A 19,114-nucleotide genomic window follows, 5' to 3' on the forward strand; every position below is an offset into this window, starting at 1 on the left:
GCTTTAGCAATTCGGGGTCTTTTGTTGCCCCATATGAATTTTAGGATTCTTTGTTCTAATTCTGTAAAGAATGTCATTAGGATTCTGATTGGGATGGCGTTGAATCTGTAGATTGCTTTAGGTTGAATGGACATTTTAACTATGTTTATTCTTCCAATCCATGTACATGGAATGTCTTTCTATCTCCTTATGTCATCATCCAATTCTCTCAGAAAGGCCTTGTAATTTTCATTATATAGGTCCTTCACTTCCTTAGTTAAATTTACCCCAAGGTATTTTATTCTTTTTGTTGTGATTGTGAATGGTATTGTATTCTTGAGTTCTTTTTCTGTTGGTTCATTACTGGAGTATAGAAATGCTACTGATTTATGCAAATTGATTTTATACCCTGCAACTTTGCTGTAGTTGTTGATTACTTCTAACAGTTTTCCAATGGATTCTTTGGGGTTTTCTATATATAAGATCATGTCGTCTGCAAACAGTGAGAGTTTCACTTCTTCCCTCCCTATTTGGATTCCTTTTATTCCTTTTTCTTGCCTGATTGCTCTGGCCAGGACCTCCAGTACTATGTTAAATAAGAGTGGTGATAGAGGGCATCCTTGTCTTGTTCCTGTTTTCAGGGGGATGGGGTTCAGTTTTTGCCCATTGAGTATGATGTTGGCTATGGGTTTGTCGTATATGGCCTTTATTATGTTGAGGTAGTTTCCTTCTATGCCCCTTTTGTTCAGAGTTTTTATCATAAATGGCTGTTGGATCTTGTCAAATGCCTTCTCTGCATCTATTGAGATGATCATGTGGTTTTTATTCCTCAGTTTGTTGATGTGGTGTATCACGTTGATTGATTTGCGGATGTTGAACCATCCCTGTGTCCCTGGTATGAATCCCACCTGATCCTGATGCATGATTCTTTTGATGAATTGCTGAATTCTGGTTGCCAAAATTTTGTTTAGAATTTTTGCATCTATGTTCATCAGTGATATTAGCCTGTAGTTCTCTTTTTTCATGGTGGCCTTGTCAGGTTTTGGTATCAGTGTGATGTTGGCCTCATAGAATGTGTTAGGAAGTGTTCCATCTTCCCTAATTTTTTGGAATAGCTTGAAAAGGATAGGTATTAAATCCTCTCTGAAAGTTTGGTAGAATTCCCCAGGAAAGCCATCTGGTCCTGGGGTTTTATTCTTTGGGATATTTTTGATTGCTGTTTCAATCTCTTTCCTTGTGATTGGTCTGTTCAAATTGTCTGCCTCTTCATGAGTGAGCTTTGGGAGACTGTAGGAGTCCAAGAATTTATCCATTTCCTCTAGGTTATCCATTCTGTTGGCATATAGTTTTTTGTAGTATTCTCTTATAATCTGTTGTATTTCTGCAGAATCTGTTGTTATTTCTCCTCACTCATTTCTGATTTTGTTTATTTGAGCTTTCTCCCTTTTTTTCTTTGTAAGTCTGGCTAGTGGTTTGTCAATTTTATTTATCTTCTCAAAAAACCAGCTCTTTGTCTCATTGATCCTTTCTACTAACTTTTTCGTTTCAATAGTATTTATTTCTGCTCTGATTTTTATTATTTCTCTCCTTCTGCTGACTTTGGGCTTCATTTGTTCTTTTTTCTCTAGTTCAGTTAGGTGTGCTTTAAGGTTGCTTATTTGGGATTTTTCTCGTTTGTTAAGATGTGCCTGTATTGCGATGAATTTTCCTCTTAATACAGCTTTTGCTGTATCCCATATGAGTTGGTATGGCATGCTATCATTTTCATTTGTTTCCAGGTATTTTTTTATTTCTTCTTTAATTTCTTCAATGATCCATTGCTTGTTCAGTAGTGTGTTGTTTAGTCTCCACATCTTTGTGCCTTTCTCAACTTTTTTCTTGTAATTAATTCCTAGCCTTATAGCACTATGATCTGAGAAGATGCTTGTTATTATTTCAATTTTTTTAAATTTGTAGAGGCTTGCCTTGTTTCCCAACATATGGTCTATCCTAGAGAATGTTCCATGTGCACTTGAGGAGAATGTGTATTCAGCTCCTTCAGGGTGGAGTGATCTATATATGTCTATTAATTCCAATTGTTTTAGTTTTTCATTCAGCTCCACTATTTCCTTGTTGATTTTCTGTCTGGATGATCTGTCCATTGATGTCAGTGGGATGTTGAGGTCCCCTACTATTATTGTGTTGTTCTTAACATCTTCCTTTAGGTCTGTTAATAGTTGTTTTATGAATCTTGGTGCTCCTGTGTTGGGTGCACAGATATTTATAAGCTTTATTTCTTCTTGATGAAGTGTCCCTTTGATCATTATATATTGTCCCTCTGTGTCTCTCTTTACCTGTCTTATTTTGAAATCCACTTGGTCTGATATTAGAATTGCAACACCTGCCGTTTTTTCCTTGCTATTTGCTTGAAGTATTGTCCTCCACCCCTTCACCCTGAGTCTGTGTTTGTCCTTGGGGCTGAGGTGTGTTTCCTGGAGGCAACAAATTGTTGGATCTTGTTCTTTAATCCATTTTGCCACCCTGTGTCTTTTTATTGGAGAGTTCAATCCATTCACATTGAGAGTGATTATTGATGCATGTGGACTTAACGCTGTCAATCTGTCACTCATTATCTTGTTTTCCTGTGTTTCTTTTCCTGTGTGCTTTAGACTATCCATTTAATACTGCAATTTCTTATGCTGTGTTTCTTAGATTTTTCCTTATCTATATGATTTGTGACTCTGTTCTGTACTTTATTTTAGTGTCTACCTTGAAGTTTGTATTTAGAATCTCGTGTATAATATAGTCTATTCTCTGGTGGTCTCTTACTTACTCGACCAATACTGATTTAGACCCTTTGCTCTTCCCCTCCTAAATAATTATTTTCATTTTTTATTCCAACTCGTCTTATTAATTTGTAGTTAGAGTGCTAAGATAGTCCTTGTTTTGGTAGTTTCCTTATTTTTACCCTAATGCTATAGTTGAATATTTGCTATCCTGTTCTGGTTCTATCCATCGGTCTCCCTAGTCTGTGGCTTGTGTCCCCTTGCTCCCTTTTTTTCTTTTTTCAAGTATGAGAGCCTTCTTGAGGATTTCTTGTAATGGAGGACTTTTAGTTACAAATTCCCTTAACTTTTGTTTGTCTGGAAAATATTTAATTTCTCCCTCATATCTGAAGGAAATTCTTGCTGGATAGAGTATTCTTGGCTGAAGGTTTTTATCCTTTAAAGCTTTGAATATATCACTCCATTCTCTCCTAGCTTGTAGGGTTTCTGTAGAGAAATCTGCTGACAGTCTGATAGGGGCTCCTTTATAGGTTATTCTCTTTTTTTTCCTTACTTCCCTGAGTATTCTTTCCTTATCATTCCTATTTGCCAACTTTACTATTATGTGCCTTGTGGTGGGTCTTTGTACATTGACAAATCTAGGAGATCTAAAACCCTCCTCTACACACATTTCTCCGTTGATCCCTAGATTTGGGAAGTTCTCTTCAATAATTTCGTTGAGCACACTTTCTGCTCCATTTTCCTTTTCCATATTCTCGGGAATTCCTATGATCCTTATGTTCTTACTCCTCACTGAATCCATTATCTCTCGGAGATTTTCCTCATTTTTTTTAATCCTTAGTTCTCTTTCTTCCTCTGTCTGGTGCCATTCAGCCTGTCTGTCCTCGATTATGCTGATTTGCTCCTCTATATTGTCTACATGGGCATTCAGGGAATCCGTATTCTGTTTTATCTGGTCCATTGTGTTTTTCATCTCAAGTAATTCTGTTTGATTCTTCTTTATGATTTCAATCTCTTTTGTGAAGTAACTCCAGAACTCGGCTTGTTTCTCTATCTTTCTCTCTACCTCATTGAGTTTTTTGATTATAGCTGCTCTGAATTCATTATCACTTAGTTTACCTAATTCCAAGTCCTCAGGACTTAATTCTGTGTTTTTATTGTTTTCCTTCTGGTCTGGGGCTTTTATAAATTGCTGGATGGTAGAGGAGCAGTTTTTTCTCACGGTGGTAGAATTCCGTTGCAGTTACAGCCTGTCGCCACTAGATGGGGGTCGAGAGCGGCGTGATATCTCTCCACCTTCAGGCAAGATGGCTGCGCCCACTGGCTTTGTTAGGGGGGAGGGGCTGTTACTCACACGTGCCGGTCTGGGTTCAGATCAGTTCTGTTCTCTGGTCTCCCAAGGCCCTTGATTTATAGGGTCCCCGCAGACGGAAGCTTTCTCCCCCCTCAGCGGGTCTCCACTGAATCAGCGCCAGGAGTCCTGGATGATCCCCCGGTCACACGGCCCCTCCCCCGCTCCTTCCCGACCCGCACCCCAGCAATGGCAGACTCTAGGGGAGGGAGTGATGTTCTCTCCTACCGTTCTGGCGCCTCCGAAGGGGTAAAGCTAGGTTTATGATCTCTGCCTTCTTGGTATTGTAGGTCTCTAACGAGCTGGCATTATGTTTATTCTCTGAAATTCAGTTCTTCCAATCTTTTGTTGTATTTTGGAGGGGAGAGAATCCCGGGTCAGCTCACCCCGCCATTTTGCTCCGCCTCATCAAGTTTTATACATTAAATATGTACAGTCTTTTGTACTTACTCAACGCAAAGTACAGCCTTTTGTATGCATCAGTCTTTTATTTGTATTCAAAAAAAGTTCTTTAAAAATTAGTCTAAAATGAGATTTTTTTAGTTAAAAAAGTGTAGAAATACATGATATAATATTTGCATCATTTAATTTACTTGGATGAGTATTTAAAAGATAATTTTTGGGTTTGGACTGCAATCAAATTTTAGATCTCAGTTTAAAACTTGATTTATTTATGTCTTAAATATATTGTTCTTTATCAATCCATTTCTAGATTATCATAATAACCTCTAAACCTAGCTCTCTGCCTCCAGACTCAATTGCTTGTAGTCTATCATGAACTCTCCTACCAGATCTGTCTTTTCCTGCATGACTTCTTTTCATATTATGCCATCCTCCAAACCTTCTTTGGTATCCCATTATCAATGGAAATAACAGTCAGCCTTTTATTAATTTCTCAATGCATCCAGATATTTACTAAACCTACATTTTGCTTTGTGCTAAATGAATTTTATGAAGAAGGAGGAGGGGAAGAGGAGAGAGAGATAGAGATATTTAGCATATTCTGTTTTCTGCCTGTTCTGGAAATGACGGTAGGTCAGTGGTAGAAGATAGCAATGTAAAAAAATACTGTAAACTATTAAATAATTTGAGATAAAATAGAAGAATGTTAGAATCCTGAGAAGTAAGCAATTCACTTAACATGAAGAAATGTTGAGAAGAAATTCTCAGAGAAGAGAGGGAAGGTATGTGACAAAGAGTTCTGATGAAAAGAAAACAATGACTAGATATACAAAGAGAATGGCTCAGAGACAGAAAGAAGCAGTATGTCACTCTCTGGAAATTACAAAGAGTTCAGTTCAGGTAGAGAAAAATCTGTGCTTCAACTCTGCAGTGGAGTGGCCGGAGCTAGATGATATGTCACCTCAGTCACATCTTGTGAGTCATATCAATGACACTGTGTGTCATTTCAATGACATTTCATAACCTTGTGAGAGCTGTTAAGGATCTGCATTTTTTACACGTCTCTGTAGACAGTGGGTAGATTCAAGTGGCTAGCAATTGGAGAAGGGACATTAGAAAATAAGCTGCTAAAATATTTAGTCAAAGAAGATGAGACTGAATTAAGTACATTATTGTAAGGAAAGGACAAGTGGAAATCAGATTAATAACTATAATTTATTGAATGCTTACTGTGCTGTGATGGTTAATTTCATTTGTCAATTTGGCTAGGTTATGGTGCCTGACTGCTTGGTCTAACAATAGTCTTGTTGTGAAAGTAGTTTGAAAATGTGATTAACATTTACGATCAGTTGATTTTAAGTAAAGAATAATGTGGTGGTCCTTATCAAACCAGGTGAAGTCTTTAATGGCAAAAACAGGTTTTCCGAAGAAGGACATCTGCCCAACTGTAGCTCAAGATCACAACATTAACTCCTATCTGAGTTTCCAGCCTGCCAGACTGCCCCCATAACTGCATGAGTCAATTCCTCAAAATCTCTCTCTCACTCTTTTTCTCTCCCTCACTCTGTAGAGGGAGAGAAGAGGAGAGAGAGAACACACATAGACACATACATACACCATGGGTTCTGTTTTCTGGAGAATCTTGACTTGTGCACATGCCCTATACCATTCAAACCTCAAAACTGGGAGCAGTTATGATTTTCTTTCATTTTTAATATGCTTACACTTAGAGCTGTCAGCCTTCCCTAAGTCACAAAACAAAAAAAGAATCTGGGTTTGAGCTGAGGTTTTTCTGATTCTAGATATCATGTTCTAATCAGTGAAATGTTTTTCCCTTCTCAAACTCACACTTCTTCATCTGATTTTCCAAATCTTTTAATTCTGGTGGTATAATTATAGATAAGTATATTTTATTTTTGTATAGGAGTTTATGTGAATGCATATAATTACATGAATTTTCAAAATGATCTACGAATGATTTTAACTTCTATAAGACAAAGTTATTTTTGAAAAGCAAAAGGACATACCTTCTTAAACCAGAAAACTTTTCAATTAAATGACTAACATGTTTTCCCTGTTTTGGGATCCACCACTTCCTTTTATAGAATATTTACTACAGCTGAGGGAGTCTACTCCACTGCCTTCTCTAAATAATGTATGTTGTACTGTGTCAGAGTCTTTTTTGCATAAAGTCTACCACATCCAAATTGCCTTTCCCCACAGCTAGCATTACTGAAAAATTCTCCATCCTTTGAGTTCTAACTCAACCCTCTTTATCTAGAAATTATGTCAATCTCTTACCTCTCTTCTCTACAACCGGGGATTTCTATTACAGCAAATAAAATTAAAAACTAAAAATTAAGGATGAGAAATTAATTGTCCTTAGTTTATAAACACTACAGGACTCTTTCATTAATTTAATGCAAATCTAATTAAAGTATTGTAATGACTCACATCTAATAAAATCATATTGCTCAGTTTCCTGATGGCTTCAAATATTGACAAAGCCTGTCATAGTCACATAAAATGGACCATTAGTCGTTCATAGAGAAGTGTCCTTAATTCATATTGAATTATGTTTACATGCACACAAAAGATAACCTTGACAAATATAGAATTTATCCCAAAAGTTTCCCAAAGAACTTTGGAAAATGCCATTACAAAGGATTAGTTCTGCACAAATCTAGTGAAGTTAAAATTCAAGTGACAAAGGCTTTATCTTTTGAAAAATAAAAATAAAAATGAACACCTAAAAAACACCCTATGCTTAATACTTTTCAAAGCGCTTTATATTTATACATTAAACACCAGAACAGCACTATTAGTAAAGTACTGCTATTGTCGCCATTTTAAAGATGAGGAAATTTAGGCATATAGAGATTTTAATATTTTCAAAGTCAAAGGCTAGTAAGTAGTAGATTAAGGATTCAATTACCTGCAAAATTACTGCCATGAGAGGACCTATGATTTTTATAAACTTTAAGTATTTTTATGATTTTCTCAAATATACTGAAAAATAAGAAATTAATAGCAACCATTAAAGAAAGTGCATGCAATTGATGCTACTTCCTTGAGTGTATCAAACTTTTATTTTGGCATAGATATAGGTTCCATTCAACCTTGGAGAATAAGAGAGTCATTTAAAACCAACCAAAGTTTTAAAGATTTTCTTAAAGACTCTCCAGTGACATAAAAATGAAGTTAGCTTGGGTTTCTGGGTCTGGAATTTGTGTGTTTGGAATTTGCCTCTGGCCCAATGGACTTGCCTGTTGACAGCATCAGAGTGAAAGCATCTGCCCACCTCTTGGTGCCCACTCACCACTGTGCATGGGCACATTGATTAGTGCCTTCTCTGAACCAAACCCAGCATCATCATATCTAGCATATCCTATGCAGCGTCTTCTGTCAACCTTCAGGAATTCATAATGCAACGGCTCTAGAGACAGTCCTACATAAGCATCTTAAATACATTGTTTTAAAATTTCTCTAAATATATACATGATAAAGGCAAACATACCATTTATAATCTATGGTATCTGAACCATTGGATTTTTTCATTTTAAATCACTATCTTGTTTTCCTCATAATTGTTTAATCAACTATTCAAACATTTAGTGTGGATATGGCAGTGAAAAAGGCATATTATGTCAGATTCTTTGTGAAATGCATCCATAAAGATGTTTAAGTAGCTTCAAGTCCAATATCTGGCAGCAACTTGGTAAATGCTTCTTTCAATATTTTTGAGTAAATCTTGGTTTCCTCAATGTCTCTTTTGTCTAAGTCCATAAAACCATGTTAAACATGTGGGGGATTAAAGACCAGTGATAACAATTTATTTTACTGTCAAGTCTTTTCTCTATTATAAGTAGTTTGTCATTTTAATATTACATTTAACACTTAGTTTACATGTTCAAGAAACATATCCACCAACACACAATGAAAGTTGTTTTTGCATGTGAAAAATATTTTTACCAAAACTCTCATCTACTGCACAGCTGACTCTGGAAATATCTCAGAGTGGCAAACTATGATTAAAAAAAAAGAAGAAGAAGAAAATCTGTCATGGAAATTACGACTTAGCTCTTTGCAACTTTTCATGTTCTCCCTTCTTCTCTATCCCAACCATTTTGAAAATAAAAATTTTAAAATAATTTCAATATTTAAACAAAAATAGAATATAATATTTTATATAAATGAGGCCAACAAGAAGAGTCAAATGCCCTCATTTTACTGATGATGAAAATGAGGTGCCAAAAAAAGAAAAAAAAGGCCAGCCCCATGGCCCAGTAGTTAAGTTCATGAGCTCCGCTTCAGCGGCCCAGAGTTCGCCAGTTGGGATCTTGGGCAGACTTACACACAGCTCATGAAGCCATGCTGTGGGGGCATCCCACGTAGAAGGACTAGAGGACTTACAATTAAGATATACAACTATGTGCTGGAGATTTGGGGAGGAAAATGAGGAAGAAAATGAGGTTCCAAAAGGAAAAATGACTTGGCCAAGGTCACATGACCAGCCACTGGCAAAGACCTTATCTCAGGTATATTCACTTTCAGAATATTTCCAATGAAAAGAAGCATTGTTCAGTAACAGTGTACTGTTCTACAGTCTTCTTGTGACATGAAACATCTAGTACTACTTCCTTATTTCATCCACTAGCTTAAGAAAGTATTTCTTACATTTACAAAATGAAATAAAAATAATAATTTCATGCTTCTTATTAAGGGAAATATTTATATTTCTCAAATGAATTATCATAATGATAGGCTGGTATAGACATTTCTATCTTAAATCTGAGGAACTTGAGGTCCATGCGAAACAAGAAACATAACTCAGCCCACCCAGCTGTTGTTGAAGCAGCAATTCTAATTTTAAAAAAGTCTAGAAGATTCTAACTTCTGTTAAAGGACTCTGTTAAAGCTTAGAGTTAGGGTTGGTGAATCAGAATTCTTAAAGGTAAATAGGGAAACATATTGATAAGAGTATCGAGAATTTTAACTTACTGAAAGATTTATTTAACATTTAAAACCCCTCACTCTTAAAATAATAGTTCAAATTATAGAGTGCAAAACTGACAGAACTCTAAAGATCACATATGCATTATCACTGGTAAAGAAATAAGTCTTAAAAATATAATTATTAAGGCTGATCTGATACATATATAGAGCGCTGTACCTATCACATGGAAAACATTTATAAATGTTTATATTAAGCCATGAACAAGTCTTATCAATTTCAAAGTCACTAGTACAAAGATCCATTTCTGAACTTTACAAATTAGTTTTAAAGCTAATTCCAAAGTTTTGTAAATTTAAAAACAAACATCAAAATATCCCGCCTGAAATAAGAACATACAATGAAAATTGAAAAAATATTCAAATTAAATTCTATTAAAAATATTACTACCAAATTTGTTCGATGAAAGTTACACAAAATTTAGAAAAAAATATAGTCGTCAGTGTTCACGTTAGAAAAGAAAAAGAAAACACTAATATTACAATAGAAAGTATTAAATCAATTTAAACTTTGGCTTTTTGAGAAGATAAATGTGAAATTTACAAATATCGAACAAGGTAAGCAGGAGAGAAAGAAAGTATTTACAAATAATATTAGGAAAGAAGAAAAATATCACACCAAATGCAAAGATTAAAAGAATACTTTTTAAGTTATTAAAATATTATGCTAAAAAATTGGAAATTTAGGTGAGATGGATTTTAGAAATGTACATATCACCAATACTATCTCAAATGTAAAACTTAACCTGATAGCCATAAGAGAGTAAGTTTTTAAAAATCTTCCCACAAAAAAATCCCACATCATACCTAGATACATCCATAAAGTTGCTAGTGCAAGATGATTTTAATAAGCAGAAAGTATAAAAATTGAAATGGAAGAAGCAATAATGTCATTATTGACAAATAATATGATAGTCTGGAAAAACTAGGTGTCGGTGAGGATATGGAACAAAGGGAACTCTCACCTTGTTGCTGATAGGAGGATAAACACAAACAACTTAGAAATCAGTTTCACAATGCTTAGTATGTTTGACCATGCATATGCCATCGGAGCTTGCAGTACCACTTCCTGAGCCTTATTCTGTTGAAGTCCTTATATGGGCGTCACGGGACATGTACAAGAGCATAGTGTTGCTCAAACTACTTTTATACATCAATAAGTCTCTTTCTGAGTTTGTGATAATTTCAAAACATGATGAAAAATCCTCTCAAGAAAATATTGTCAAGTGTAAATTTCGTCTTACATGTCTACCCTTAAAAATGCTTTTGGGGCTGGCCCATAGCCGAGTGGTTGGGTTCCCGTGCTCCACTTCGGTGGTGCAGGGTTTGGACTGATAGGATCCTGGACGCAGACATGGCACCTCCTGTCAAGCCATATTAAGGCAGCATCCCACATCCCACAACTAGAAGGACCACAACAACAATATACAACTATGTACTGGGGGGGATCAGGGAGAAGAAGAAGAAGAAAAAATAAGACTGGCAACAGATGTTAGCTCAGGTGCCAATCTTTAAAAAAAAGAAAAATTCAGGGAGGGCCTCTGAAATGTAAGGTCTGGAAGAGAATTCATTATCATCATGAATTTAAAAAAAAATGTTTTTAAAGTGAATATGAATGGTCTCTTTTTGGAGTTCTGCATGACAATTGACATAACTATGTAATGGAAATATAAAACTAGATCCTAGTATTCTTGGATCTCTTCAAGCTTTCATTATTCTTTTTTTTTTTTTTTTTTGAGGGAGATTAGCCCTGAACTAACTGCTGCCAATCCTCCTCTTTTAGCTGAGGAAGACTGGCCCTGAGCTAACATCCACGCCCATCTTCCTCCACCTTAAATGTGGGACGCCTACCACAGCATGGTGTGCCAAGCGGTGCCATGTCCCCATCCGGGATCCAAACCAGAGAACCCCGGGCCACCTAAGCTGCATGTGCGCACTTAACCACTGCGCCACTGGGCCAGCCCCCAAGCTTTCATTATTAATTAGCAGTTTAATCATACATTACTCTATAAACTTTTTGTGTTTTAATTAATTGGTAAGATAATCCTAGTGTTATTTGACATATTCTTAAGTTAGAACACTAGATAAAAGATAAAAAGTTAAATAAAAATTATTAAGTATAACAGGGAAATTTTTCCAAGAAAGTGGTTTCCATAAACGGGTTCATAGGCCCCTGACTGGCAAGTACATGGTGCACAGCAGTGCCTGTGCTTACCAGCTGCTGCCCTTGCACTCCCCAGGCCGCATACTGCAAGACGGAGTCCTCCACTTCTGGGGGGTTTAACTCCCAAACTTCCCTTGAAAAAAGGTAAATATTTTTACATGAACAAATTGACATCTACACCAACAATTTAGTTTGACAATTGCTCAGGAAAACCAGAAGATTGAAGAACTTACCTTGTGTGTATGTTGTAAATCACATATGAAGCAGTATAGGAATAATGAAAAATCTGAAATTTAAAAAAAGAAGAGTTATCAACTCTAGTTTGAAATACAGGTTCTATCTTAATGTGTATACAAGCTCTTGATAAAATACAAGAAATTGAGAACTGGTTTTAGAGAAAAATTAAAACGTGAAATATTCCAGTTCTGGAGTTTATTGCCTTGTCCGAGCCTACTGGAATAGCTCCTAACTCTCCTTCTTAGCATCAACCCCATCCCTTATTCAATCCAGTCTATGCTCAGTATAATTGTACTATATTGATTTCTAATTCAAAATTTTCAGTGATTCCTCACTGCCTACATAATAAAGTTTAAACTGCTTCATTGATGTTCAAGGATTTTGGTATATTGAGTTCTACATACTTTTCCACCCTTATCATCCACTGCTTCCCTTTACCTAGTCTATACTTCAATCACGTTAGACAAATTTCCCATGTACATCTTGAAGTTTTTCTGTGTTTTCTTCCTAGGTCATCCTATCCCAACTCAGGTTGAAATTTTCCCTTCTTCTAATATAGCCTCTGCAGAAAGCTCATATTGATCCCCTCCATGGAAATCCATCCACCTCTCCTACAATATACTCTTTGATTTTTAGGACACTTCTCACATTGTAGTGTAAACTATACAAATATTTTAAGTACATGTCTCCTTTTCCCATCAGAAGCTGTCAGGTGACCTTTGCGTCTACCACATTAACTAGTACAGTGTCATGTTTGGATGAAACACATCATCGATATTCGTTGAGTAATGATTCTGATGGGGAAAAACTCAGGCAGCTTGAAATGTTTTGTTGGTGGAGACAAAGTAGGATAACCCCCTCCAACCCTCCATTGTAATAGTTGAAAAATCATACATTAGTTGTTTGCAAGTATGTGATCTTCAAGAGATTTTAGTACTATCTAATAAAGAACTCTGTTTCTTTTTAAATGCCATTTTCCCAAGGAAAATGTGACAGGGTGACATTAAATCCCAAACACAGGATCAGAGTGGATAACGCAAAAATAACTCTATACTTGGTTCTTACCAAAGTATAGATGATGAAATAGTGGCATAGAAAAGAAATGAGAAAAACAGCAAAAGATGGGTTAGGGAAAATGATGATGAGTACGTTATATTCAGTGAGAATTATTTCTCTCTAAGCAACGTGGATCTAGTGAAAAAAGTTTTTTCTCTTTCTAACTCTAATAAGTTATTATATTATTTCTGGGATTTACAGAACTTACATTGATATTTTCATTTTTCAGCATGCGATTATAAAGCTTCTTTTATTCCTGTAGTTGATGTACATTGCACAAATATTATAATACTATCAATTAAAACTCCCTAGAAGTCAAATTATTTCTTCTCACTGAAAGAATGGCTTCAATTAAACATGATTGGCCACATATTTGGTAAAGCGAAACTAGTATTCTCTCTTTGTATTGAAATTACAATCCTTTCCCATTTGCTATAATATTATGCTTTACAATGAGACTTTATGCTCCCATTCCTTTTGGAGTGACTATTAAATCTAGGATTGCCTTCGCTATAGAATTGAAGAAGCAAAAATAATTTTTCCTGGTGTCTATTTTAGCATTCACATTTTATCCTACAAAATTTCATATTTGACTACAAATTTTAAATCTTGAATTTACTACTCTGACAAAGAGGTGAGAAATGTGATCACCTCTATAAGCATTTTTTTTCCCATTTCAGAAAGTTCTGTTGCCAAAGCAAACTGCCAAGTGAGCATTTGGTCTTCAAAGCTGACAGATATGTCAATGGGTAAAAGGGGCCTATTCATCCCGTGTGTTAATCATCTAACACACTATATCTGAATTCTAGGCTCATATCCATCTTGAGAGAAAGAGCTCCTGTGCATTAATGTTTCGGTCAAAGCACTCCAAAACAACCACTGAGACAAAAGCAGATATAAGCATTGCATTTTGTTCTCTTTCTATGATATTTGTTAGGGAGGTTGCAGGCTCTTCTTAGTGTATAAACCAAAGAACTTAGATGTCCTCCAAATGGTATGATTTGGAGAGGGGGATATACAAATCCACTTTCTGCTTTGTACTTCTTAGCCTGATAAAGCATTTGTTTCCTTCATCTGGTGTGTTGAAGTGGAGGACCACAATAATGGGTTAACCTTGACTTGCCTCAAACCTGTACCAGCTTGAAGTAACAAATTACAGGGCTTCTGCCTCATCTATAGGTGTCTTACGGAGCCAGCAGTTTGCCATCTACAGGTAATTAGAACCTAGCCCTTTTTCCTATCTTAGAACCCTTGCCTCTAAATCTACTGTCCTTTGATGTGTGTGTGCATGTGTTTGCTTCCAGCAGATATCAAATATTTCCTGTTTTGTAACTTTCCATAATTAAAATAGCAACCCATGCCCACAACAGAATATAAAGAGTACTGGGTGAGAGGTATCCTGAAGAGGGTTAGAAGTAGAGGTTTCTCTTTGTTTGTTTGTTTGTATAGTGTTACAGAGATTTTAAAACAGGGATTGTTCAATGAAAAATGGATTTAGCTTTACTGAACATCTGTATTAAGGTACAACGGTCTAGATTCTCTCTGTTAATCTGTATCTCTCTCTCTCCTTCCTTGAAGAGCATTTTTATCTGCTTTAATATTCCTCATTTCCTTGTATCTTAGGATCCTCTTCTATATTGGCTAGGTAGGTCTTGTTTCATGTCCCTAAGGTTAGCAATAGTCTTTTTCCTGTAATGATTGGCTGCTGCACAATGAGAGCCAAACTGAGCATCTGATGAGATCCTTGGGGACAAAAACATTTCACGGTCAAGAATTACATATTCATCCCATCCTTGCAAATGATGTTCCACTACTTGTTACAGAGTGTGAATAGTATGGCAGAGGTAGTGGGAGTGGGGCAAAATTGAGCTCTACTATGTAAAAACTTGATCAAAGCTTGTTCCTGGAAGCATCCTTGAGATGTCCAATCATTCAATCTCATGATGCCAAAAGGTATGGGGAGAAACAGAGAGCATCATAAGATCCTGCAATCCAATCTGATCCTCATCATCTTTACATTACTTTGGGAACCCCAAGAAGAGGTTGATTACTAAGAGTGGTATAATTGATTCTCATTGTTTGCTGTAATTACGTTCTACAAAGTCATTGTAAACACCGAATTTGTAAATACTGAACCATGTCTCCTAAAAGAAATACAAGATTCGTTTCCTGTGAGTCTCTAATCACATTTTTATGAATCGATCAATATATAACCTTGTTTCATGTGTGTATCTTTTTGAAGACACTGTATTTAATATTTAATGTTATTGATTGATTACCATTGAACTCATGCCCAACAGCATTATAACTCATGCCTGAACGAAGCTTCTCTAACACATGCACTTTCTCTGTGAAGCACATCACAGCCGTCTTGCACCTAGGAACACTAGACAGCACTTCAGCACCATGCTTGGGAGACATTTTAAACAGCAAAACCATCAACAAAAAGCACAAATGTGAGAAACATAGCACTAAAAAGATCATGAAAAGGACACCAATTTACAACATGAAAACTGAGCAAGAAAGCAGAGTGTCGCCTTGTTTGATCTCAGCTGGGGATCAGTATATCAGGAGCTCAACTGTTCTGCTGCTCGCACATGTCTGTGCATGACTGAGAAGGAGCAGTGAGTATCGATTTCGAGCTTACAACTAAATTTTAGAAAGTAGGCCAACTTGCAAACCTAGAGTCCACAAATAATGAAGTTCGACTATACTAGTAAAGTAGACATAGCATGAGATATTCCTGGAAGAAAGAAAAAACAGGCATTTTTAAGGTCTGCCAGAACTGGAAAATAAGAAAAGTATAGAAGTTATCCAGAATGGTGGCATTCATCCTCTGTAAATGAAAACTAGCTACATCCATTCATGGATCAAGTGTCTGTTAAACAACCTGTTTGACACAGGCACTGTACCAAGTATCATTTAAAAAAAATTGTGAAAATAAAATTATTTTTAAAATAGGATAAAATACAAAACAGAATCAATTGGTAAGTTTTGCTTACTCCTATATGTTGTCTATCTGTCATTTTATCAATATTTATTGAATATTGATTATGTTCAAGCTCATAAGTTAAGCACCTTGTCAAAAGCAAAAACGAAAATAAACACAGTCCCTGTCCCCAAGGGCTCTTGATCTAGTCAGGATGACAAGATTAAGAAACATTACATTAGTATAGAGTGCTCTCTTGCAAGTCATGGTTAAATTAGAACTTGAAGATTATAAATCCATAGCATTTCAAAGAAGCAATTAATCTTTTTGGTTTCAAGGTTGCATCATACAGAAGATAACCGTTGACTTAGGCATTGAATGGACTAATATAGTTGAGAAAAATGCAGCCAGTGTATCAAATTTAAGGTAATCCTACATACAGCAATATCAACTCTCAAATTGAGCATTTACTGAATACCAGACTCTGCTGGGTGCTTTACATATATTATAACAATTAATGTTTAAATCAACCTGAAGAAGTAGATATGTTCATTCATAATTCACACGATAGGCTCTGGAAGCACTGAAAGTCTAAGAAGGAGACACACCCACAATTTGAGCCCACATCTGTCTGGTTACAATCCATACTGTGCCTTAATCTCTCTGCACATTCTCTTTCAGGGAGCCGGGGCAGGAAGCAGAACTCCAGCTTTGCAAAAGATTCATTTCTAAAAGACTATTAAGCCACCACCCAAAGATTTATTGACAGGAGTAGGCATGAATTAATTGTGATGGCCACAGTTAAGAGAAATTTCAGTTTGGAAAGATGATCTAATATATCAGATTAAAATGTAAATTTCCTTCTTCTTTCGTTGTTTCTCACAATTTTTTCTTGGAATATCAGTTATTACCTAAGACGTCTATGGGGATTCATGTCAAGGAGAGATACTTACGAGAAAAAAGGACAAAGTATTTTAGTAATTTATACTTAACCCAGAGGTTTATATCTCAGTGTGCCAAGCCTTTTCTGCACTGCAGTTAAACTGCCGAAGTGGTATAAATAGTATGCATTTTCAGGACCTGGTGAATATTTAAAACAGGATTTTGGATTTGCCATTGCCTCAAACAGTTAGAAAAGTGAAACTAGGAGGAAGTAAGTCTCCAAGTAAACAGCGTTTATGAAAGAATGCCAGTGAGAGAAAAGACAATAGAGGCAAAAGGCCGTTAGTTTCTCTGAGAAGTCAGTGGTCCGAAGACGCCAAGTTTGTTCTGAGATAATGGATCCCTTTTAAGATGAGTGAGGAATGATTCTATTGTTGGAAAAGTTTCTCTTTATTATGCAGTGAAGAACTAGACTGTCAGGTAAGATGCTCTTACATGGTAAATACAATTCACAAAATGATAAGCTGCAGCTCTACAAAAATCCTTTTAAAACACTGTGTACCAAAAAAGGCTTTGTGAACACGTGAATAATAAGTATTGGTTGAAAGGGAGAATCAATATGGGAGGAAACTAAAGGTATAAATAATATTTGTCAGTAACTGGCCAGCTTATTAATAGCAGCCGGCACGGGAAGAATATACTTTATTATACAACAGGGGATCTTAGATGGAGCAGACTAAATCTTTTTTCTGATATATTCCTTGTTAGATAAATTAACTGATCATCGTAGATGAACCCTTTCAAGTTGTTCTTAGAATTCAGTTCCTGAGAAGTTGTCTACGATGCAAAATTTCATTTCACAGACACTCCATAGCATCAGTTTTTCAATTATTCATATTTAACATGTAATTTTCACCACAATATACTGCTGACTAAAGTACCAGCCTCACTGGTAATGCCATTCTCTGTAATAAAATGTTTTCATGTCCCAGACCTTTCTGTATTAATTAATGCAAATCAGCTACTTTCACACCAATTGGCACTCAGTTATTTCCTATGTACCATCGCTGAAAATATCTGATTGGATAATCTCAATAGCACTTAAAGGTCAGCAGCTGACAGTGGGGCAAGCAGGTTTTAATTTGCACTCAAATAAATTTAAACATCATTTTATTAACTACAAACTAGTTTTCTGCCAGCACGTCAGAACAGAAACATATTGCAATATATGTTGCAATATACGAAGAGTGAGAGACAAACTGTCACCCTTGTTTTTAGTTAGTGCTAGAACTAGAAAGGCCAGGATGAAAATTACTGTTTCAGCATACAGGTATTTTCAGGCCCCATAACTGAGCCAAGCATGTAATTTAGGAAAGTGATCAGTTCATTCCACAGCAACTTTGGTGAAAAGATTCTTTCTTCCTTTCAACAGCATCAAGTCCTAGCTTGTGCTTTCTTGAGCAGGTTACTTAAAAAAATTAATTTACTCATCAAGAAAATTGGAAAAAGCAAAATATATCCAACTGTTTTGATGTAAAAATTAGAGTACAAATTATACGGAAATTATTTAGTTATTCCATGCAGCTAGACCAAGAAAATGGTGTCAGAAAAACTCAAATCTATTTCAATTGCAACTTGTTAATTTCTTTAATAAAAGTCTTACTATCAAGCAGGAAAATTAAAAAAAAAATTACTTGTATGGATTTTGTATTAGTCACCTTTCACAACACTATACTCTCATAGATAATTAAAACACATCTGTGTTGAATGATTTTTAAAATATTGAAAAAATTATAATAAATATAGTTTTCGAAAACATTTGATAATTTATGTGAATATTTACATATTAATAGCTATTTAGGTTGATGATATTTTTCACATATTATACAAAATGCTGAGATTATTTTCATTGCATATTTATGCGTATCCTTAGGATATATTCCCAGAACTAAAACTTATAGCAGAAGACATGAAAATTTTACATTTTGATTCATATTACCAAGTCCTTTTCCAGAGAGGTTAAAAACAATTTGTACTGTTGTGTGCTACACAGTATGTTTTTTTCTTTAATAGCATAATAAAATAATGTTATCTATTGTGCTGATTTGAATTATTTGAACAGCAAAAACAAACACAAAACATCATCATTTAGACTTGCAATTTGAATGTGATTGAGCTGGAATATCTGGTTGTAAGCTTTTAATGCTTTGTTTTCCTCATCTGTGACTTGTCTATCAATGTCTTTTCTATGGGATTATTCATCTTTTTCTTGTTGATTTCAAAAAACTTTTTATATTATGAATTGTAACTTTGTTTTCATAAATGCAACAAGTACT

At 35.5% G+C, this 19,114-nt stretch overlaps 1 protein-coding gene across 1 annotated transcript in view; it reads right to left on the bottom strand.

Moving 5' to 3' along the window:
• The window catches only part of DPP10 (dipeptidyl peptidase like 10), a 610,898-nt gene that overhangs the window by 136,266 nt on the left and 455,518 nt on the right, over window positions 1–19,114 (bottom strand). Inside the window, exons 6-7 of the mRNA XM_046659152.1 lie at window positions 11,908–11,960; window positions 11,726–11,807 (exon numbers count right to left, since the gene is read on the bottom strand). Coding sequence (XP_046515108.1) covers window positions 11,726–11,807; window positions 11,908–11,960 — 135 coding nt within the window. The remainder of the gene's footprint in view (window positions 1–11,725; window positions 11,808–11,907; window positions 11,961–19,114) is intronic.

Source organism: Equus quagga, chromosome 4 (genome assembly GCF_021613505.1).
Source record: "Equus quagga isolate Etosha38 chromosome 4, UCLA_HA_Equagga_1.0, whole genome shotgun sequence".
In the NCBI taxonomy this organism is placed as follows: Eukaryota; Metazoa; Chordata; class Mammalia; order Perissodactyla; family Equidae; genus Equus; species Equus quagga.